The sequence below is a fragment of the Rhinatrema bivittatum genome, chromosome 5, assembly GCF_901001135.1.
Source record: "Rhinatrema bivittatum chromosome 5, aRhiBiv1.1, whole genome shotgun sequence".
NCBI lineage: Eukaryota > Metazoa > Chordata > Amphibia > Gymnophiona > Rhinatrematidae > Rhinatrema > Rhinatrema bivittatum.
In genome coordinates this window covers 354,622,676-354,646,157 of record NC_042619.1, presented here as the reverse complement: position 1 = coordinate 354,646,157, position 23,482 = coordinate 354,622,676, and the positions used below count along the sequence as shown (strand labels likewise).

The window sequence follows — 23,482 nt, the reverse complement described above, 5'->3', positions numbered from 1 at the left end:
CTTGATAGACAAGATCTTTAAGTTTTAGTCTAGCATATCCAAAGCCGTATTGATTATTGTAATTCACTTTACCAAAGCTGCACTGTGAGTTTGCTCAAAATATTACTACTGGATCAGACCACAGCTTCTAAACTGCCTTTTAACTCCAAGAAATCTGACCAGGGGACTCCTTTATTGAAAGAATTGCATTGGCTCCTCATTTTTAGAATGAGATTTAAAATGTAATGACTTGTTTTTAAGTGTGCACATAAAGGTGGCCTTTATGAGCAATCCGAGTTCATTCCGCTCAACTTGGATTACTGTCTCTTCCACCTCTGACTAAACTCGAACTGGAAATAACTTTCTAGTTTTAGTTACGTGGCCCCACACTGTGAAATATCTCGACTTTTGATTTTAATGGAGAAAGCAAGTATTTGAAGTTTAGGAAAGCGCTGAAGTCTTTTTTTTTTTTTTTTTTACTGAAGTTTTTAATGCTTGAATTCCCTTTTATCCATTTTGTCTTTTAACATTTAAAGTGTTTATTAGTTCTGTATTTATTTATTTATTTTATTTTATTTTAACAATTATGCCATTGTGTTGATTTTATGTTTTTTAAATCTTATCAGCTGGAATGTTTTTTTTTACTATATTTTAAGAACATAAGACTATAAGAAATGCCATGCCATGCCGGGTCAGACCAAGGTTCATCAAGCCCAGCAATCTGTCTCTCAGCCAGTCTGGAACACAGGGACCCGACAAAACGCCAATTGTATCACACTCCCAGGGATAAGTGCTAGCTTTCCCAACTCTAATAACTGTTTATGGACTTTTCCTTCAGGAACGTGTCCAATCCTCTTTTGCACCCCACTATGTAAGATGCCTTGCCCATCCCTCTTCGGCAATAGATTCCATAGCTTGATTGTGCGTTGAATGAAAAAATATTTCCTACGGTTGCTAGTTTCATGGGCTGTCCTCTAGTCCTAGTGTTGTTTGAAAGGGTAAATAACCATTTCCTATTTACCAGTTGCACTTCACTCATGATTTTATAAATTTCAATCATTTCTTCTCTGTCGCCTCTTTTCCAAGCTAAAGAACCCTAAACTGTTTAGCCTCTCTCCATAAGGGAGTTTTTCTATCTGCTTTATCATTTTTGTTGCCATTCAGGACATTCTAGAGAGGCAAAGTTTGTAGCTGAAATAAATGACGGCTTCATGGAGCAGCTGGAACAAGAACCAACTAGAGGGGAAACTATTTTAGACCCAGTGTGAGCGATAACAGTGTTGGAACCACTTGGCCACAGTGATCACAACATTATAAAATTTTTACTTAAATGGAGGGAGCACATTAAAGTCTACAGGAACAGCATTTAGCTTTGAAAAAGGTGACCAAGATAAAATGAGGAAAATGATTAGAAAAAAACTGAAAGGTGCAACTGCAAAGGTTAAGAGTTTAGCTCAGGCATGGATGTTTAAAAATACCATCTTGGAACCCCAGACCACATCTTTTTCATGCATTAGATAGGGTGGAAGGAAGGCGAAACCATTACCGGCATGGTTAAAAGGTGAGGTGAGAGAGGCTATAATATCTAAAAGAAATCTTTCAAGAAATGGAAAAGGGATCCAAATGAAGAAAACAGAAAACAGCATAAGCACTGGCAAGTTAGATGCAAAGCAATGATAAGGAAGGCAAAGAGAGCATTTGAAAAGAACTTGCTGAGGAAGCAAAAAAACTAAAAATCTTTTTCAGGTACATTTGAGGTAAAAAGCCTGCGGGGAGTCAGTTGGACCATTAGATGATCAAGGGGTAACAGGGGCACTTAGGGATGACAACGCCGTAGCAGAGAGACTAAATTAATTTGTTTGCTTCAGTATTCACTGAGGAAGACGTAAGACATATACCCATGCCAGAAATGATATTCAAAGGTGATGATTCAGAGGAACTGAAACAAATCTCAGGGAACCTGGAAGATGTTCCCGGGTAAATTGACAAACTAAAGAGTAGCAAATCACCTGGACCAGATGGTCTACATCCCAGAGTGCTGAAAGAACTGAGAAATGAAACTGCAGACCTGCTATTGGAAATTAGCAAACTATGAACAACCGTGTATGGTACCTGAAGACTGGAGAGTTGCCAATGTATTGCCAATATTTAAAAAAAGGATCAAGTGGATGATCCAGGAAACTAGACCAGTGAGTCTGATATCTGAGTCTGGCAAAATGGTAGAAACTCTCAAAGAAAAAAAAAACTGATGAACATATAGATAGGCATAATTTAATAGGACAAAGCCAACATGGATTTAACCAAGGGAAGTCTTGCCTCACAAATCTGCTATTTTTTTTTCTGAGGGTGTAAATAAACATGTAGATAAAGGTGAGCCAGTTGATATAGTGTATCTGGATTTCCAGAAAGCATTGGACATAGTCCCTCATGAGAGAGGAAATTAAAAAGACATGGGATAGGAGCAAGTATCCTATCATGGATGGCCAACTGGTTGAAAGATAGAAAACAGAGAGCAGGGCTAAAAGGTAAATTTTCCCAGTGGAGACAGGTAAATAGTAGAGTGTCCCAGGGATCTGTTCTGGAACCACTGCTTTTTAATATATTTATAGACTATCTGGAAAAGGGAACAAAAATGAGGTGATCAGATTTGCCGATGACACAAAATTATTCAAAGTTGTTAAGTCATAAGAAGATTGTGAGAAATTGCAGGAAGGCATTGCAAAACTCGGAGACTGGGCATGCAAATGGCAAATGAAATTTAATGTGGACAAGTGCAAAGTGATGTACTTAGGGAAGAGTAACCCAAATTATAGCTACAAAATGCAAGGTTCCACATTAGGAGTCACCGCTCAGGAAAAGGATCCAGATGTCATCATTGAAAATATGTTGAAATCTTCTGCTCAGTGTGCAGCAGCAGCCAAGAAAGCAAATAGAATGCTAGGGATTATTAGGAAAGGAATAGAGAATATTATGACTGTATTGCTCCATGGTGCAACCTCCTCTTGAGTACATCATGCAGTTCTGGTCACCACATCTCAAAAAACATCTAGCAGAATTAGAAAAGATACAGAGAAGGACAACCAAAATGATAAAGGGGATAGAGCAATTTCCCTATGAAGAAAGCTAAAGAGGTTAAGACTCTTTAGCTTAGAGAAGAGACGGCTGAGGGAAGATCTGATAGAGAACTATAAAATAATGAGTGGAATGAAACGAGTAAACGTTAATCAGTTGTTTTCTCTTCCGAAAAGTACAAAGACCAAGGGACACACAATGAAGTTACTAGGTAATACATTTAAAACTAATAAGAGAAAATATATTTTTTTTTACTCAATGCATAATTAAGATCTGGAACTCACTGCCACAGGATGTGGTGAAAGCAGTGTAGCCGTGTTTAAAAACGGTTTGGACAAGTTCCTGGAGGAAAAGTCCATTAACCATTATTAAGGTAGAGTTGCAGAAATCCACTGCTTATTCTTGGGATAAGCAGCTTGGAATCTATCTACCCCTTGGGGGTCCTGCCAGATATTTGCGACCTGGATTGACCACTGTTGGAAACAGGATACTGGTCTTGATGGACCTTTGGTCTAACCCAGTATGGCAAGTCTTAGGTTCTTATGTACTTTGCACTTGTCCTCATTAAATTGCATCTGCCATTTAGAATCCCAATCTCCTAGTCTCACTAGGTCTTTCTGCAGTTTTTTTTATAATTCACTGCCATTTTAACAGCTCAAAACTATTTTAGTTGTATTTTATTATTTTTTGCTTTACATTATCTAGTATATTTGTATAGGATTTTGCCCTGTTTTAGATTTTATATATTGTTGTGTTGACTTTTATTGTATTATTTTATTTGTATGTATACCGCATTTATTTCTTTACAATGATTTTGCAGTTAATAAAGCAATAAAGTAAAAATAATCCTGACTATGTGTATATAATGCTGGGTTCCATATTTAGGTGTGCCACCCTAGAAAAGGACCATGGAGTCATTGTGGACAACAGGTTGAAATCCTCACCTTACTGTACAAAAAATAGAATAAAACTGAGATCATCATAATGCTTCTGTACAGATCTATGGCGTGACCAACATTTTGAGTGTTGTGTGCAGCTCTGGTTGTTCTGTCCCATAAAAGATATAGCGGAACCAGCAAAAGTACAGAGAAGGGAAACAAAAATGATAAAAGGGATGGAACAGCCGCCTTATGAAGAAAAGTTCGGGCTTGTAAGATTAGTGAACAGACAATAGAAGGGATATGAAAGAGGTTTAAAATATCATGACTGGTTTGGAGCAAGTTAATAAGGAATGGTTAATTACCCTTTCAAACAGTACTAGAACTAAGGGTCACTCCATAAAACACAAAACTAACCGGTAGCAGATTTTTTTTTTTTTTCATTTAAGAAAATATTTTTTTCAGTCAACACACAGGCAACCTGTAGAACCTTTTGCCAGAGGATTTTGTCAAAACTAATAGCATATGTGGGTTTAAAAAAAGGTCTGAGCCAGTTTCTGGAGGACAGGTTTGTTAACACTTATCAGCCAGGAAAGCATGGAGATTGCCATCTCCTATAACCGAGAATAAGGGGAAAGGAAACAATCTTCCAAGTTCTTCTAAGTGACCTGGATTGGCCACTGTCACACAGGATGCTGGGCTCCATGGACCATTGGTCTGACCCAGCATTGCACTTTTATTCTTACAACAGCCTATCAATCCCAGATCAGCTTTAAACACCTTCAGCTTGATGGGGAAAATCAAAGAAGACAATCCTCCACAATTGCACGCAAAGGCAGATGCAGCCACTCTCCCACTAGATTAGCATTTCTAAAATGCAGCCACCATCCCTAAGGACGAAGGAGTCACCTAAAATTAATAGAAATGAGCCCACTAAAACATCTGATGTGAGAACTCCTGCACTGTCATTGAAAGAGTATGTAAATATGTAAAATAATTTTGCTTTTAGATCGTATAAAGCAATGTATAACTTAGATCCAAGTATTTTACATATAAAAGGACTAGAATTTAATTCAAGATAACCGTATAGGAGGAAATGCATTAAAAAAAAACCCCACTAACCCAACATGCTCAAACAAATGAAATGGATTGCAATTTAAAATACATTTCTCTGGACTAAGAAGAAAGTAGATTACTTTCTTTTCTCAGGTAACTAAAAAGGATGATAAAATATAAAAGTAAAAAGTAAAAAAATATTAGCATTTCAAAATGTAATTATTCCAGGATTAAAAAATTCTTACCACTGTATTATTTCAATAGGAACTGGTAAGTGGTTGTTAAATTCAATGAACTTGAGGCAATCCTATGACTTACTGTTGGATCCTGCCATCTGTATATTTTAATAATTAGAAGCTGTGTATTTAAAGGGACTGTCTGTTGAACTTGCATGACCTCCTGAAGAACCAACAGAGAAATGTATATCAAGACTTGAGGAATGCGCTTGTTCCTCTCATCTTATGCATGTTTCTCTAAGGATTTGGAACAGAAATACATAAATCTGAAGGTCTGTGTTAGAGAAATGCACTGAGACAAGGGAGCTTTTATCTGCTATCACCTGATGGGATTCAATCCTATCTTTGTAAGAATACCATGTGTCCAAAGCCATATGTTGTAAATAGAACACATACAAATACTCCATAACTGAAGAATCAAACATGATGGACAATGCATGCAGAATCAACAAGGCAAAATCTACAAAAATCAATAATAAAATTAGTGGCCAAAATACAATGGCAAACAAAGAAACTGAGCCATGCTATAAAAGTGGAATGTCATTTTAACACTTTACTTTCAATGCCCAGCTTGTATTTAATGTCTTTATCCAAGACACTAATTATTCTGTTTAAAAAAAAAAAAAATCAATTTGCACCATTATCTCTATAAATATTTCCATTTCTTTCCTGAAAGGGCTCAATTATCCAATACCTAATTACATGTATAAAGCAAAACCACAGGTCTCAATTAACAAAGGGATGATATTGAGTTGAGTCATTTATTTTTAAAGGCGGCCAAGTATTTCTAATGGGCTGTTTTATACTTCTCTGGATAATTACAGAAAGTTATCTGTGTGTCTAAGGGAACAAACTGCATTAAAGATTTAAAATCCTTAATGACAAAGATTTGGCTAATACCTCATTCTGAGAGAATATGCTTTGCAAACAAGGATATCATCACGAGAGCTGGGTCACCAAAAAAAAGCACTAGTTCCTCAACAGTACACCCAATAAAGATTCTGTGCATATAATACCCTGAAAAAGAGTTTTTACTACTAAGAAAATCTTGACTTTTTTTCAGATTTTTGTAATAAAATGCTTTTATAGAAATATCAGAAGTTTTAATGCCTTTCAATTAAGATATGATAAATACACAAAAGAACTTGTTTACTGATATCAATTGTATTAATTCTGTGTCAGTAGAAATATGAGTGACAAGGCTTGATTTGGGTACTGTGTGCTCAGGCTCTGCGAGGCTTCACTAACTTGGGAGATGGGGATTATGTTTCGGTGCATAAGGTAAAATTAGTTACTTGATAATTTCCTCTCTTTCAGTCTAGTCAGACCAATCCAGATGAATGAGTTATGCCCATTGACCAGCAGATGGAGACAGAGATCAATAGGTTCGCTGATGTCACACACCATATATGCATCCTGGCTGACCTCAGTCTGCCAATATTATCTGTAACAAGCTAACTGTGGACAACTTTAATGCACACCAATTAAAAATATCACTTTTATTTTTAACAACAACACTTCTAGTGGACTTAAAAAGAAACAAGAAAGGAGATTATAGAAAAGATCAGAAACTCATTTGAAGTCACCAACCTGCTTAGAAACAGACCAATACTCCATTCTTTATCAATACCTGCAATTATAAATGCAGAAAAAATGTTTGGCAGCTTAAAGAGGGTCTAGGGCTGGTCTGAATGGACTAAAGGAAAGGAAATTATCAGGTAAGAACTAGTTTCACCTTCCTCTTCATCCAGTCAGACAGTTCAGATGAATGAAATGGATCCAAGCTACTTCTGTTGAGGGCGGGAAGCTGGCAACCCTACTCTAAGGACCTCACGCGCAAAGGAGATCTAAATGCAAAAAAAAAAAAAAAAAAGATAGATTCCATTCCTCAGACAATGCTTTTCCCAAATCTTTCCCATGCCTTAATGTGAGGGAGGAACCACGAAATCCTGATTCAAAGAAGCATAGATGTTAGAGAGAATATCCTTAGCTCTATCAGCGTTTGGACATAAACATTCTAAATATGATTTACCCACAGATAAATGTGCATTGATCTTAATGGATTTTAAGAAATGGCAAATTTGAAGCTATGCGAAATACTCCTCTCTAGGCAGATTACATTTCTCCATTAAAGAGTCAAAAGGTAGAAGATTCCTCATCTACCAAATGAGCTCCATTCAGGTTATTCCACAGTTTTTCCAAGTTTTAAAGTTCACTGGTAGGCTCAGTGAAAAGGCTTTATTATGAAATCTGAGAAAAATTTTTGGGGAGTTTGAAAACAAAACCTACAGCAGCCAAATATCCCCTTTTACAACACTAGGTATACCCTGATCAAAACTGCCTTGGATAAATCAGCTCCTCAACTGACAGGAGAATGTAGAATAGGCTGATGTTGCAACTGGTGATCTCATTCCTTCAAGATAGTGATTAGCTAGTTACATCAAGTGGAGGAAGAGAAAAAGATCCATAACTATGCTATCCATAATTATGAAAACGATCAGACGTGGCAGCTAGTGTGATTGTGGCAGCTAGTGTGATTGTGGCCTCTTGGTGCGAGACAGCTATAGAAGTGTTGCATCACATAATGCAAAATACCTGTTGAGGTTGTAGTCAGGTATAGTCAAGTTGATCGTCTGTCAAATATGCATTTCAGGGGAAAAAACTGGTTTAAGCTTGAAAAAAAAAGAGTCTAAGTTTTAGAAGAGCAAACAAACATCCCAAAGCAGAGTTTTCCAATTATTTAAGTACTAAAGATGTGATATTGGAACGACTGCTGAGAGAACCTATAAAGTGGAATCGTTCAGGCCCCTGATGCAGCATTCCCGAAATGTGATATCACAATGGGCACGCCACCTCTCTTCAAATAGTACAGGGAAATCTTTTTTGAACTTAAATTTTTATATTGCAATATAAAAATTTAACAAAAAGACGGTTACGGATCAATGATTAGATATGACCCATATGTGCTGAAAGGTGAAAAGAAAGTAACTTCGACACGGGTGTTATGAAGGTCCTTATGTGAAGAGTGAACTGCTTTTTAACATTACCGGGACTCTATCCTTAAACATTTCAGCTGTAGACTAGGGATGTGCAAAGCCCGAACCTTTCGGTTCGGGCTTTGTTTTTGGCCCACCGCAGGAAATATCGTATTTCCTGCAGTTCGGGCCTTTGAAATTTGGGGGGACCTGAATTTCGGGTTAGTGCGCGCTAACCTGAAAACACATTTTTCCTGAAATTTTGGGGAAAATTCTTTCGGGTTTCGGGGCCCCCAAACAGGACGAATTAGGCAATTTCAGTGAAATTGCCTAGTTTGTCCTAAACGATAGCACATCCCTACTGTAGACTCCATGCAGAGCTAGAAAATGTATCTACTCATAAAAGACTGAACTTATCTTGTGTCTCATCTGTTTCTATTCAAAACAGCAGAAATAGAAGCTCAACTCTCCTTCCAGAAAGTGAGAGAAAACTAAGCACAAATACTGCTTCATGCACATGAGAAACATTGCAGGAAATTATGGAAATGGATGTAAGAGAATTTGGAAGTGCAGTGGGGTGGGTAGTAATATAAACTATAGTAGATTCTAAGAACATTAAAATAAACTATCTAAAGATATTTTAAATTATCCAGATATATTAGGAAGTCTGGAGCTCTAGTTCCCAATACAGGATGCAACTGAGCCTCCATAAGACACTTCAGGCCTGTAGTGGTCTGGCTCTAAACTGGAATCTCTTAGCACTGTGAGGTTCTCCTCCCCAGAGAATGGTACTGACAGTTGTATAATTATTTTGTGTCTCCCATTTGAAACAAGTCAAAACTAATAAAATATCGTTTGTTTCTTGTTTAAGAGCATACTTTTTAAAGAATTTAGTAAATAGGTATACTGAAACCAACAGGGAAACCTAGAGTGACCAAAGAAGTCTGCTGCTTTAAAAATGTACTGCACACTTAAATGAAACAAGTGACTTACATGGGAAAAGAAAAATGACGACATGAAACATTTTTTTCCCATGCACACCCTTAATATAGAAATAGTTTGCCCTCAACATAAACCAGGCTTTTCAGCTTCTTAGTTGTTATAGGGCTGAAGTAGAACCTCATTTACCTTTTGCCTTTGTCATTACACTGCAGCCTTACCCTTAGGTACATAGTCACTCTTTTTGGGGCCCGTCAGAATTTGGCCTGTACACGGCTGTTATAATTCATAATTGGGCCATCTTTGGTAAACAAGAGATATCTCCCTACATTACCCCCTTCTTAAGCGAGATGAGCCAGCAATGGAGCTTATCCTGCTTAAGCCTAACTACCATCTACTATGCAGGCCTCAGCTTGTATGACATGCATAACCACCAATGAGGACATCATCAACATGAGGTAGGAATAATGCAGCAATGATAATAATTATAAGGAATCATAATAGTAATAGAATGGGAATAATGTAATAATGTAATAGATATAAGGAATAAAATAATTATAATAAGGAAAGAAAAAGTATAATGAAGAAAAATAAATGGATAATAGTAACAGGAAATATATATAGGGGATCAGAAATAAGAAAATAACGCAGTTTTCACATGATGCATGCTGTAGAAATACGAGGTAGGGATATCATCTCACGACTTGAGGTAGAGTGTGTATTGGCAACCATCCCTTTTCCTAGTCTGGAAAGTGACAAAGTGTGGTCACTGATTAACTGGTACCTCATATGGGTCCAGAGATGGGGGCTGTGGGAGATTTCACAAGCGCATAGCTAAACAGCGAGACCTTTCCCGTGTCTCATTAGGGCCCTTACTCTATTAAAGAGAGTGACCGAAAATAGGATGTGGACTACAACCACCATGGCTAAAGGCGGGTAAGACATAAGACAGCATATAGTCCGTTTGTAAAATGGAATCATAATTGTAGTCAGCAATTTCTGCTGTGTCTTGGTCTACAGACAGTTCCACAGTATGAGAGTCTTTATAGCTTAAAAGATATACCGAATTTTCATCAAAGTTGATTTCATGGCCTGAAACACATCTAAGATTTCTACCTCTATGGGAACTGGGTCTGGTTCTAGGTAGTATAAAGACCCACCTCCTACAGTAACTATGGAGTTCTTAGGTACTGTTACTGAAGAAACATTACTAGATAAGGGAACCTTACTGGTAACATCATGATTGTTAGAAATAGCAAACTCTTTCAGAGGTGTGCTAACTAACCAAACATTATTTACAATAGCAACCTTGGTTTCGGAAAATTCATCATACTTTGTCATGGTAATCTTACACTTCTCTCGGATGTTGGCCAACGACAAACCACACAGAGCTTTGTTTGTTACCATGGGCCTAAATTAGGAACTAAAGAGTGCCTAATGTAATCTGCTTTGAAGTGCCCAGAAAAGCAGAATATAAATCAAATAAACAAACATACATTTCATATGCTTCTAGGTCCAGAATAGCTCTGTGAGGATTTGGTATCACTAGGGCTTTTATTCAATTTGACTTGCCTTTCCATTACAGGATTATAATCACAGCTGCCTCGGATGGCTATGGAGTCTTCTTTATAGGGCTTCAGATGAATGTTTATTGGAGACAACCCTGGTTTGGGATTCAGCCGTAAGTCGTCACTTTCTGCTATTAAGTTGACTTGAGCACCAGTATCAATTTTGTAATTAAATGGGTATCCCATTGGTTAGTATTCTTTCAATTAAGTCTGCAGTTTTGTGCCTCCCATGTCTTTTATCAATAAAGTCTATGAAGAAATCTTCATCTCTCTCTTCGCTGCAAACTTTACAAACTGCTTTTGTTGTTCTGCACATCTTAGCCAGGTGGTTATGCTTTTCACATTTGGGGCACTCGTGTCCAAAAGTTGAGCATTGTTTGCATGCACATTTCATGCCACACTAACTGCATTGTTTAGTCACACCTTGTCTGGTTTTGATCTTTTCTGATTATCACTTCTTCCTTTCGGAGACTGATGTTTGTGTGTATGTCAAGGTCCTATTTGTGCTCTCCATGTACTCAATCCTTTGTCTCTGGCCACTGCCAGTACTGTCACTGCTGTTTACCATTACCTTCATCTGAGCACAAGGAGAAGCAAGTTTGCTTACCGTAAACGGTGTTTCCGTAGATAGCAGGATGAATTAGCCATGCTGTCATGGGAACTGTCCATCAGGGCCCAGGAGGCGGAGCTTAAGAAGCAGAGTGTCGAGTTTCGACACTCTGCGGCTGCGCGTGTGTTCCCGCGCGGGAAGAATCAGTTCTCCTCAGTCTGTGATTAAGCTTGATGTAGTTAATGTAGTACGACTACCAGGGAGGTGGGAGGGTCAGCATGGCTAATTCATCCTGCTATCTACGGAAACACCGTTTACGGTAAGCAAACTTGCTTTTTCCCGTCGATAGCAGGGCTGAATTAGCCATGCTGTCATGGGAGTCCCAAGCTCCCGATCACGCTGTTGATTCTGTGTCGCGTGATTATAGGAGTGTGGTAGTCTGTTATTATTTAGGTAACGCATGCAGAATCGCCTGACCCAGTGTTGCATCTGTTGCTGACTGCTTGTCTATGCAGTAATGAGAAGTGAAGGTATGTAGAGAAGACCATGTGGCCGCTTTACAAATGTCTACTGGGTTGACGTTCTTAAGATGAGCTATAGATGTGGCCATAGCTCGAACTTGATGCGCTCGTGGAAGCGACTGGAGTGGGGATTGTCCCTTGTTGTGACAATACTGTATGCATTGAACAATCCAGCTTGAAATTGTTCTTTTGGCCACGGGTAGTCCCGGGGCTCTTGGGTTGAATGAAACAAATAATTGGGAGACTCTGCTCGTATCATGAGTTCGTCGTTTATAGTAAGCCAATGCTCTCTTACAGTCCAATGTGTGTAGCAAGCGTTCTCTATCGTTTGCATGAGGCTTTGGAAAAAAGATGGGTAGTTCTATGGATTGATTGAGATGGAATGCCGAAATTACTTTTGGAAGGAAGGTAGGGTGCGTTCGTAGGATCACCTTATGATGATGGAATTGTAGATATGGTTCGTAATGTACGAGCGCTTGTAATTCACTTACTCTACGTGCCGATGTTATTGCTACTAACAACACTACCTTCCAGGTAAGATATTTAATATGTGCAGATTCCATCGCTTCGAATGGTGGAAGCATTAGCTGCTCCAGAACGATATTAAGGTTCCATGGAACTGGTGGTTTTGCTGTCGGCGGACGAAGGTGCAATAATCCCTTGATGAATCTGGATAACAAAGGGTGTTCAGCAATGGAATGATTATCTACTGGTCGGTGATAAGCTGCAAGTGCACTTAGGTGCACCCTGATGGAGGAGGTCGCTAACCCGTCATCATACAGGGCACGTAGATAGTCAAGTAAAAGAATTGGTGAGCAGTCCATGGGTGGAATTCCTTTTTGAATACACCAGTTGGAGTATCGTTTCCATTTGAAGGAATAGTTGCGTCTAGTGGATGGTTTCCGTGATGCAATAAGCACTACTTGTGCCGCAGATGATATGCCTTGTGCTGTCAATAATGTCCGCTCAATCTCCATGCCGTCAGGTGAAGCGAGGAGTGGAGAGGGTGAATTAACATTCCTCCGTTCTGATGGAGAAGGTCTGCCCGGTCTGGAAGACGTATCGGGTCGGTTATTGACAGTCGCAAGAGATAGCTGTACCATGGTTGTCTCGGCCAGGCTGGGGCCACCAGGATTAGTTGACTGTTGTCCAAAATGCATTTCTGCAGCGTCTTGGTTATTAGTGGAATTGGTGGAAAGGCATATAGAAGATCTGCTGTCCACGGAAGTAGGAATGCATCCTGGGCGAGGCGTAATGAGCTGGGGCGAATGGAGCAAAACTGCGGTAGTTGGGCATTGTCTTCCGTTGCGAAAAGATCTATCGTCGGGGTCCCCCAGCGCTGAAAGATCTGTTGAGCCACGTCTGGGTTGAGTGACCATTCGTGGGGATGGAAAATGCGGCTCAATCTGTCTGCTCTGTCGTTCGCTAATCCTGGCAGATAGGTTGCTTGAAGATGGATTGAATGCCGGAGTGCATGGTGAAAGATTTGAAGAGTTTCCCTGCAAAGGGTCCATGAACCGGACCCGCCTTGCTTGTTTATATAAAACATTGCCACCTGGTTGTCGGTGTAAATCATTACTCTTCGTCCTCTTAATTGTTGTTGAAAGGTTCTCAGTGCATTGCGTATTGCTCTGAGCTCTAGTAGATTGATTTGGAGACATTGTTCCGATGGCATCCATAGACCCTGAGTTTCCAAGAGGTCTAAATGTGCTCCCCATCCCGTCCGAGATGCATCCGTTGTGAGGACTGCATTGTGCGGCGGGGGATTGAATAGGGCTCCCTTTGTCAAGGTGTGGTCTAGGAGCCACCATTCTATGTCTTTCTTCATTTGCATTGTGAGTGTGACTCGGTTCTGCAATGGTTGTATGTGTTGTTTCCATTGCCTTTTTAGACCCCATTGAAGCCGTCTCATGTGCAGTTTCGTGTTTGGTACCATAAAGTTCGCTGCTGCCATGTGTCCCAAGACTATTAGTATCTGTCGAGCTGACGGGTGTCTTGTCGTCTTCAGTGATTGAAGGAGATACCGAATTGTTATCTGCCTGTCCTGTGGAAGGAAAGCTCTTGTGCGAAGAGTGTCCAGGCGAGCTCCAATGAAGTGGAGTATTTGAGTAGGGTGTAAGTTGGATTTGGGGTAATTTATAAGTAATCCCAAAGTTTGAAGGCAGTTGATTGCAATCTTGAGATGATGCATTAGCAATGTCGGATCCGACGCTACCAGTAACTAATCGTCCAGGTAGGGAAATACTGTCAGACCTTTCAGTCTGAGGTGGGCCACCACCACTATCATACACTTGGTGAAAACTCGGGGTGCCGCCGAGAGACCAAAAGGAAGCACCTTGTATTGGTAGTGCTGGTTGTTGTGTAAAAAACAGAGGTACCGCCAAGAGGATCTGTGGATTGGAATGTGTGTGTACGCCTCCTTGAGGTCTATGGAGCACATCCAGTCCTTGGGTTGCAATAGTGGAAGAATGGATTTCAACGAAACCATTTTGAACTTTTCTCGAACTATCCATTTGTTCAATTCCCTGAGGTCCAAGATAGGGCGGTTGCCTCCCGATTTCTTTGGAATTAGGAAATAGGGGGAGTAAAACCCTTTGTTCCATTCCTTTGGGGGAACATATCTGATCGCCCTTTGCTGGTAGAGGTGCGCTATCTCCTGAGTGAGCTGAGGTTGAGGTTTTTGAGAACCTCGCTGCGCTAGATGCGGAACTGGGGGATTGTTGATGAACTGAAGCTGATAGCCATTTTTCACTATTTCGAGTACCCACTGGTCCGTTGTTATCGATTCCCAGGCAGGAAAGCGGGCTGTTATTCTGCCTGGGGGTGCTGTTGAGGGAAGTGGTGGTGGCCTGATGCTTAAAAAGATTGCGAAGGCTTAACCGCAGGTGTTGCCTGTTGCGGTTGTTGTCTTTGTGACCTCGGTTTACCTCTCCGTTGTTGTTGTTGAGGAGTTTGTGTTTGTTGCCTTTGGTATGTTGGGTAAGGCTGCGTTCTGAAAGGCTGGTAATTCCTATAAGGACGTCGAGAGAAAGATTGGCGACGAGACGTTTGATAGTACTTCCTTGAAGGAGTTGGCGTGGTTATCGATTGGACCGCCAGCGCTTGTTCTTTCAATTTGCTTACGGTGTCATGGAAACGGTCACCAAACAAATTGTCTCCCATGCAGGGAAGATTGGCTAGTCGATCATGTAGATCATCTCGAATCGAGCTAGCTTTTAGCCACGCCAGTCTGTGCGCTGCTATTGCAGTAGCTGATGCTCTTGATGAATTTTCGAAGCCTTCATAGATTGCTCTCAGCAAATGTCTGGAGCATTCTTCCATATCAAGAATAGGGGAAGGAATGTCGGTCCCAGCGGTGAGAAACATTCCTTTTGTCGCCTGAACACATTCATACATGTATTGGACCATGTAGAATTGATGGTGACAAATGCGTGAAGTTAGCATCGCATTTTGATAAACTCGTTTGGCGAAATCGTCCAAGCATTTATTGTCTTTACCCGGTGGGTTAGAGGCGTGTGTTCTTGCCTTCTTGGCTCTTTGTAAAGCTGACTCTACGACTAAAGAGTCGTGTGGTAATTGGGTATTGGAGTACTCTGAAGTTTTCTGTAACTTAAACTTTACGTCCGTTTTCCTTGAGACTGCTGAAATTCCGAAGGGCGTCTCCCACGATTTCTGCAGTACCTTGTGCAGCATACCATGGGGGGGCAAAGATGTAGGCTCCCCTGGTGTGTCAAATATTTTTAACAACCCTAAGGTTTCTTCTCTGGGTTCCGGCAGCTTTTGAACTTCCACCTTCAATATGGAGCCCATCTTTTCAACGAATTTGGGGTAGGAGAGATCTTCCGGGGGAGAATATGGCTCCGCTGGTTTTTCGGGTGGGTCTGAAGGGTATCCAGTAGATGAGGAAGGGGAGGAGTGCGATAATAAAGACACATCCTGTGAGATCTGAGAGTGAACCGGGGACGGCGGCTGTGTATGTACTGGCTCAGACCTTGGTAATGGATCCACCGGCCCTTCTAGTGCGGTGTCTGCCGGTTTTGATGGGGCAGAGTTGTCTTCTGGTGGTAAGACAAAAGAGGTCTGCAGTGTCTCAAAAAATCCCGCTAGGGAATGCGAGAGATCCCAGAATGCCTTTTGGGTATGTTGCGACATCTTGCGTCACTTGTGAGGAGATAGTGGGAGTTCCGGTCCTGATTGGTCCCTCCGAGGAGATGATTTAGAACGTCTTCTCTCGGTATCAGTGAAACTTCTACGAGAGGAGTGTCTAGTCGAAGACCTAGAAGGTGTACGAGAGGAGGACGATGATGTAATTTGAATAGTACGTCTCTCTAACTGTGTCAATTGTCCTCTAGATTTTGATGAAGAGGATTGTAGTGAACTACTCCTCGTATGGTCCGAGGAGTAATGTCGTCTGTGCCGCTTGGTATGTGCGGAGGACGATGAGGATGACCTATGGCGCGAGACTCTCGTCTGGGAAGTCTCGCTATCTGCCGTAACATCTTTCCCCGAATGAGAAGGTCTGGCTGGAGTGCGACTGCTATCGTCCGAGGACTTTCGGGAATGTCGTGATCTTTCCCTTATTCTGTAGGGCTTTGTTCCCGACGCCGATTGCGCCTGTACTATCGGCTCCGGATTTGTATCTCCCGGCTCCGATATCGGTTCCGACGGCGCCGGTTTATTCTGCGCCGGCTTACTCGGCCCTGGTCTCGGCTCCAACGGCGCCGGTTTTCCTGGCCCCGGATGCGGATCCGAGTGCGCCGGCTTACCCGCTCCCGGGTTCGGCTCCGACGGTGCCGGCTGTTTACGGCTCCGTGCTTGCTCCAACGGTGCCGGTCCGCGATCCCTCGGCGCCGGTTGCACCGTTGTATGTGCCGGCGTCGATGAACTCTGTGGCTTAGAGGAGAGTCTTCTAGCCTGCTCCGGCCTAGTATGGCCCGTCGAGCTGCGGCGTTTTTCGGCTCCACGATGACTCTTGGAAGTGGAATGCCTAAGAAAACCAGATCCCTGGTTATCTTCCCTCCTTCGCTTACCTCCGGTCCCGGAGGTTTGTTGATCCCATGAAGATGATCTTCTCTTTTGAGGAGGCGTCCGTACTCTCGTACCGGGGGAGGAGCAGATGGTCGACGGTCGATTAGTTAATTTTAGCTCCATCATCCGGTAGGCCCGATGTCGCCGTGCTCTCGGGGACATCTTTCGACAAAAATGACAAATATCTTGATCGTGGTCCGGTCTCAAGCAGCGGTAGCAGCGATCATGTCCGTCTGTGATGGACATGATCTTACCGCAGGGACAAGGTTTGAAACCGGACTGTTTTTTAGACATTTTGAAAAAATTTTGTGAGGAGAAACAAAGCTCCGCTGCGCTCCTGGGCAGAGTGTCGAAACTCTACACTCTGCTTCTTAAGCTCCGCCTCCTGGGCCCTGATGGACAGTTCCCATGACAGCATGGCTAATTCAGCCCTGCTATCGACGGGAAACTTTTGTTGCTTGGCATATGTCAACTGCCTGCTCCAAAGACAAATCTGCTTCTCTAAATGGGCAAGCTTATTTCTTATATCCAGGGAAAGCTGGTTCTTAATCAGCAAACCAAAATAACAAGGCTTGATCTTTAGTTTGAAGTCAGTGACAAATTCTTCAGTCTCAGATTCCTTCTGCAGTTGCAATTGGAAAACATTTTCAATACATTTCATTTTTTCAGTACTGACTAGAGACTTACTTTTTCAGCACAAATGTAAAAGCACTGTACACATCCAGAGCATCTGCTCCAGCCTCTGCCACAGAGCCATTTCTCTGTTCATGCTCTCCTTTATGTATAAGCAGGAATCTCTGCTGAAAGCACTGCCAGGATCCTTCAAGATTTCCTGTCAGCTTCAACTCTGGTGGCTGCTTCATAGCATCCCTGTTGCTGCTATCAGCAACTTTTTTTTTTCCCCACCAGAAAGGAGCACTCTTTTTCTGCCTGCTGCTCTCCACTACTGAAGACACCACACTATCCATGCTCTCTCATAGAAATGAAACATAGAAACATAGAAATGACGGCAGAAGAAGACCAAACGGCCCATCCAGTCTGCCCAGCAAGCTTCACATTTTTTTCTCTCATACTTATCTGTTTCTCTTAGCTCTTTGGTTCTATTTCCCTTCCACCCCCACCATTAATGTAGAGAGCAGTGATGGAGCTGCAACCAAGTGAAATATCAAGCTTGATTAGTTATGGGTAGTAGGGGAAGTAACCGCCGCAATAAGCAAGCTACTCCCATGCTTATTTGTTTTACCCAGACTATGTTATACAGCCCTTATCGGTTGTTTTTCTTCTCCCCTGCTGTTGAAGCAGGGAGCTATGCTGGATATGCGTGTAGTATCAGTTTTTCTTCTCCCCTGCCGTTGAAGCAGGATATGCATTGAAAGTGAAGTATCAGGCTTATTTGGTTTGGGGTAGTAACCGCCGTAATAAGCCAGCTACTCCCCGCTTTGTGAGTGCGAATCCTTTTTTCTTCTCCCCTGCTGTTGAAGCAGAGAGCTATGCTGGATATGCGTGAAGTATCAGTTTTTCTTCTCCCCTGCCGTTGAAGCAGAGAGCTATGCTGGATATGCGTGAAGTATCAGTTTTTCTTCTCCCCTGCCGTTGAAGCAGAGAGCTATGCTGGATATGCATTGAAAGTGAAGTATCAGGCTTATTTGGTTTGGGGTAGTAACCGTCGTAACAAGCCAGCTACTCCCCACTTTGTGAGTGCAAATCCTTTTTTCCACATTTCCTCTTGCTGTTGTAGCTTAGAGCGATGTTGGAGTCACAGTAACCATGTGTATGTTTATTGAATAAGGGTATTATCTCCAGGCAGTAGCCGTCATTCTGGCGAGCCACCCACTCTTTGACAGCCTCTTGATTTTATGGATCAGTGTTTATCCCACGCCCCTTTGAAGTCCTTCACAGTTCTGGTCTTCACCACTTCCTTCGGAAGGGCATTCCAGGCATCCACCACCCTCTCCGTGAAGAAATACTTCCTGACATTGGTTCTGAATCTTCCTCCCTGGAGCTCTCTAATGATTTAATAGTGCTGTGCTGCTTAGACTAAATTTCTCTTACTGGGTTTACAAGATACATCTTCTTCTGAGGCTCTCCCCCATCATACCTGACTCTTCTGGAAACAAGCTTACCATGAGCATGTATTTTAAGCACTCACACAGGATCATTCAAGGGGGCTCACTTCTGGCACCCTGTGCTTTTTATCTTTGGAGATAATGACATTTTATTCAACTCAATTCTTGATATCACTCAATTCTGGCCCGGAACAGGAAGTCTTATATATAGGAGGAATAAACCATTATGCTTCAAGATTTCATGCAGTTCCAAGCCCTAGGGAAAGACCATCTTTCCCAGTCAGTGTATTTGCCATTATGTTCTATATGTTTGTCCGCTGCCTTGAGGCTATTTATAATAATTGCACCAATTACAAAGAGAAGCAGCAAGCTTTTACAATTGATGTTTTAAGATGGAACATTTTGCTTTGTACTGTATCTCTATGGATATAAGATTCTGATATACAGTAGCACACCCTTTTATCTAGACTTCTATTACCCAGAAACTGCCATTATCCAAAACCTGCGGAACGATGGCTTTCACAACTGTTTTGAGATCTGCCAGTGTCAGACACCACCTCTGGGTCTGCCTCACTTCCCACTCCTGCAACCCATCCCCCTCAAAAAAAAAAAAAAAAAAAAAAAGCTCAGCCAACTTGCCACCCCTTCAAAACAACAAAACTGGAGAACAGAATCAGCAGCTGCAGTTTTCTAATCCACTCCTCCTGCTTCTGGGCCAGAGTGGTCTGTAGGGCGAAGGGTGAGGTGGAGACAACTTCCGTTATCCAGAAAGATCCATTATTCAGAAGAGCCTTGGTCCCAATCAATTCCAGATAAAAGGATGCTCTACTGTATTTCAATGAAAGACAAATACAAAACTGAAAACCACAAAGTTAATGACTTACCCTGGAAGGAGAGACTGTGGTGTTGGTGTTGGTCCATTCAGGGCATACATGCTTATGCTGCTGATACCGCTGCTTCCCATGCTGCCAGAGGTCTGGGCTGATTGAATATTCCTGTCCTGGTAATTTAGCTGCAAGCTCTGAGGCCTGGCATAGTAGTAAGGGGTAGAATGGGCATCACGAGGCAAAGCCTGAGCAAAGAGTGTGGCGTAACTCGACACCTTAAAAAAATATATATATATTTGAAAATTCAACTTCTGGCAGTAATCTCTCCTAATTATTCTTTCATGCTAATCCTTTCCATGTCCTGTCTTCTCAAATGTTTTCACAGGCATCATCTTACTTTTTTTTTTTTTTAAACCTACTAAGGGAGGAGGAATAGCCTAGTGGTCAGAGCAGTGGGCTATGAGAGAGAGAGAGAGAGAGACACACACACACAATATACATAATATCAAAGTAAATGATGGCAGATAAAGATCAGCTGGTCTATCCAGCTGAGATTCTCTCTGGTTTTCTCCGACGGAGCGCACTGTTAACCCGCCATTGGACACGCGTTTTCCCTTACCCCTTATTCAGTAAGGGGCCGACAACGCGCATCCAACCCACCGAACCTAATAGCGCCCTCAACATGCAAATGCATGTTGAGGGCGCTATTAGATATTCCCGCGCGATTCAGAAAACAAATTGTGCAGTCAAGCCGCACATTTTGCTTTCAGAAATTAGCGCCTACCTAATTTCTTTGGGCACCGGGAACATGCACAGAAAAGCAGTAAAATCTCCATGAACTTTCGGGAAAGAATTTGGCTACCATCAGCTTCATGGCACCAACACAGTTGGTTTCTGGAGAGTTATACTTTGCTAGCAATCACCTCCATTGCCTGAAATATCGCTGGGTTGTGTTTCTTTTCTCATCTCCATTTCATTCTTATCCCCTTGCCTCTGCTCTTGAAGGAGTGGAAAGTGGGTTGTTGGCAATACTGCCACCTCCCTAACATTTTCCTACCATGGTCATAGGATATGACAGCAGATAAGGACCATTTGTCCATTTAAGAGTGTCAAGAAGACCACAGACTCGCTATGAATTGGTTTCTCTCCCGTCTGCCTATACAGGCTGCCCACATTTTTTTTAGGTCAGTCCAAGAGTCCTTATGGAATCCTGTAGATGGGTCTGTTTTACAATTGCTGAGGCAAGAAGGCTGCCTGCACAGCACACACATTCATTGCCAGCATCAGAATATACAGATTTAGAAACTGAACCTGGGTATCCCACACAGCTACCCTGTAATAGGCCACTGGGCTAACTCCTGCAAAGTTCTTAATAAAATAAATATATGCATTTTTGCCAGATGTTTATCAGCTTTGTGGCTTAGACAGAGATTTCTAAGTAATTTAAGCTTGATAAATCTGTGTTATTAATTGTTTTTCATATTATACTGCAGTGAGGCTATTTATATAATTTAAAAAACAAATGATGCTGTTTATATAATTTAAAAAATATATTTTTATAAGAATTCTTTCTAGTCTTTTGAAGGCTCAATGGAGGAGTAAACGTATTGTGCGCCTTGCATTATTTTTCTACATGAACATTTATAAATAAAAACTTAACCTAATAAATGCTAATTTGAAGCCAACTTCTGTGCTTTATTTTTTTTTAATTCGAAAATATTTTTTACCTTTCCTGGTGGTTTACGTGGATCTTCACTGAGGCTCAATAGGAGGTAGAGTACTGACCATCTGTTCTTCAGAATACCCTGAACAAAAAAGTGTTACAGTGTTACACGTATCCAGTATGCAACAGTTAAACACAAATATGGTACCACTATATCAAAACAGTACAAATCAGCAAATTGAGCATTCCACTTTGTCCTGTTTGGCTTTCACTTGCTCATAACGCCACCTTTTTGTGAATGCATACTGTACTATTATTATTTGCAACACTAAGAACATAAAGAAATTGCCATACTGGGTCAGACCAAGGGTCCATCAAGCCCAGGCTCCTGTTTCCAACAGTGGCCAATCCAGGCCATAAGAACCTGGCAAGTACCCAAACACTAAGTAGATCCCATGCTACTGATGCAATTAATAGCAGTGGCTATTCTAAGACCACTTGATTAATAGCAGTTAATGGACTTCTACTCCAAGAACCTATCCAAACCTTTTTTGAACCCAGCTATACTAGCTGCACTAACCACATCCTCTGACAACAAATTCCAGAGTTTAATTGTGCATTGAGTGAAAAAGAATGTTCTCTAATAAGTCTTAAATGTGCTACTTGCTAACTTCAGAGTGTCCCCTAGTCCTTCTATTATCCGAAAGAGTAACAGATTCACGTTTACCAGTTCTAGACCTCTCATTATTTTAATGACACCAATCATATCCCTGCTCAGCCGTCTCTTCTCCAAGCTGATCAGCCCTAACCTCTTCCGCCTTTCCTCATAGGGGAGCTGTTCCATCCCCTTTATCATTTTGGTTGCCTTTCTCTGTACCTTCTCCATCGCAACTATATCTTTTCTGAGATGCGGCGACCAGAATTGTACACAGTATTCAAGGTGCGGTCTCACCATGGAGCGATACAGAGGCATTATGACATTTTCCGTTTTATTCATCATTCCCTTTCCAATAATTCCCAACATTCTGTTTGCTTTTTTGACTGCCGCAGCACACTGAGCCGACGATTTCAATGTATTATCCACTATGATGCCTAGATATGTTCTTGCATGTTTTGTAGATTTTTTTTTCTTTACTTGAAGCTTCATGCTGCTGTTTTAGGTTTCCAGCTTCATGAGAACCTGCCCCACATGGGGCTATGGCACCAGGAGTTTCATTCATTTCCATCTACCACAGGGTTTCCCCATTTTAACACCCTTTAATCTAGTCAAGCAATTTTAACAATAATCTAAGTCATCCTTTGCCAGCTCCAGGAAAGTTTCCTTTCTACAAATGGGGTTCTTTGTAGACAGTAGAATGAATTAGCCATGCCACATGGGTGATGTTATTTGATGGCACTGAATGGACCCATCTCTCTGAGCTCAGAGCTTTTATTCTACTAAGTACACATGAGAGTTCAAATGTGTGTGTACTGCCTCATGAGCCCCCTAAGTTGATTGTAGACCTTTGCTTTGACTAAGGAGCCGACTGTCCAGGGAGGAGAGTGGGTATATTAAGCATGGCTAATTCATCTTAATATCTATGGAGAATCCCATTTACGGTAAGCAAACTTATTTTCTCCATCAACAAGAGGGGCTGAATTAGCCATGACACAAGGAGTCCCAAGCTGAGGGTTGCATGGCAAAGCACTTACTGAAAAAGCAAGACGGACTCTACTTTCCAGCCCCCTCCTATGGGCAGCAGACCACTGGGTAAACAGACTGGGCAAAACTGCTTGTCCAATGTTAATGTCGTGTCTGGAGATTGTCTAGATACTAACAGGATGTGAAAATATGACTGATGACCAAGTTGCAGTTCTGCAGATGTTGTCATTGATCGCAGCTCTAAGATGAGCCACTGAGGTAGCCATGGCCCTTATTTGATGAGGCTTGACAGAGTCTGTTATCTGGAAGCCAGACAGTGCATAGCAACATGTAATACAGTCTGATAGCCAGTTGGACAACATGCATGTGGCAAAACCTATTCCCACTCTGCTAAGATTGCAATAGATGAAAAGTTGAGAAGCCTAACAATGTGGTTGAGCTCTCCTTTAGATAATACGTCAATGCCCTTTTAAAGTTGAGTG

The 23,482-nt window shown here is 41.6% G+C and overlaps 1 protein-coding gene across 1 annotated transcript in view; it reads right to left on the bottom strand.

Moving 5' to 3' along the window:
* TUBGCP3 (tubulin gamma complex associated protein 3) overlaps positions 1-23,482 on the bottom strand; it is a 208,751-nt gene that overhangs the window by 141,200 nt on the left and 44,069 nt on the right. The window contains exons 4-5 of the mRNA XM_029604687.1: positions 21,423-21,500; positions 19,753-19,970 (exon numbers count right to left, since the gene is read on the bottom strand). Coding sequence (XP_029460547.1) covers positions 19,753-19,970; positions 21,423-21,500 — 296 coding nt within the window. The remainder of the gene's footprint in view (positions 1-19,752; positions 19,971-21,422; positions 21,501-23,482) is intronic.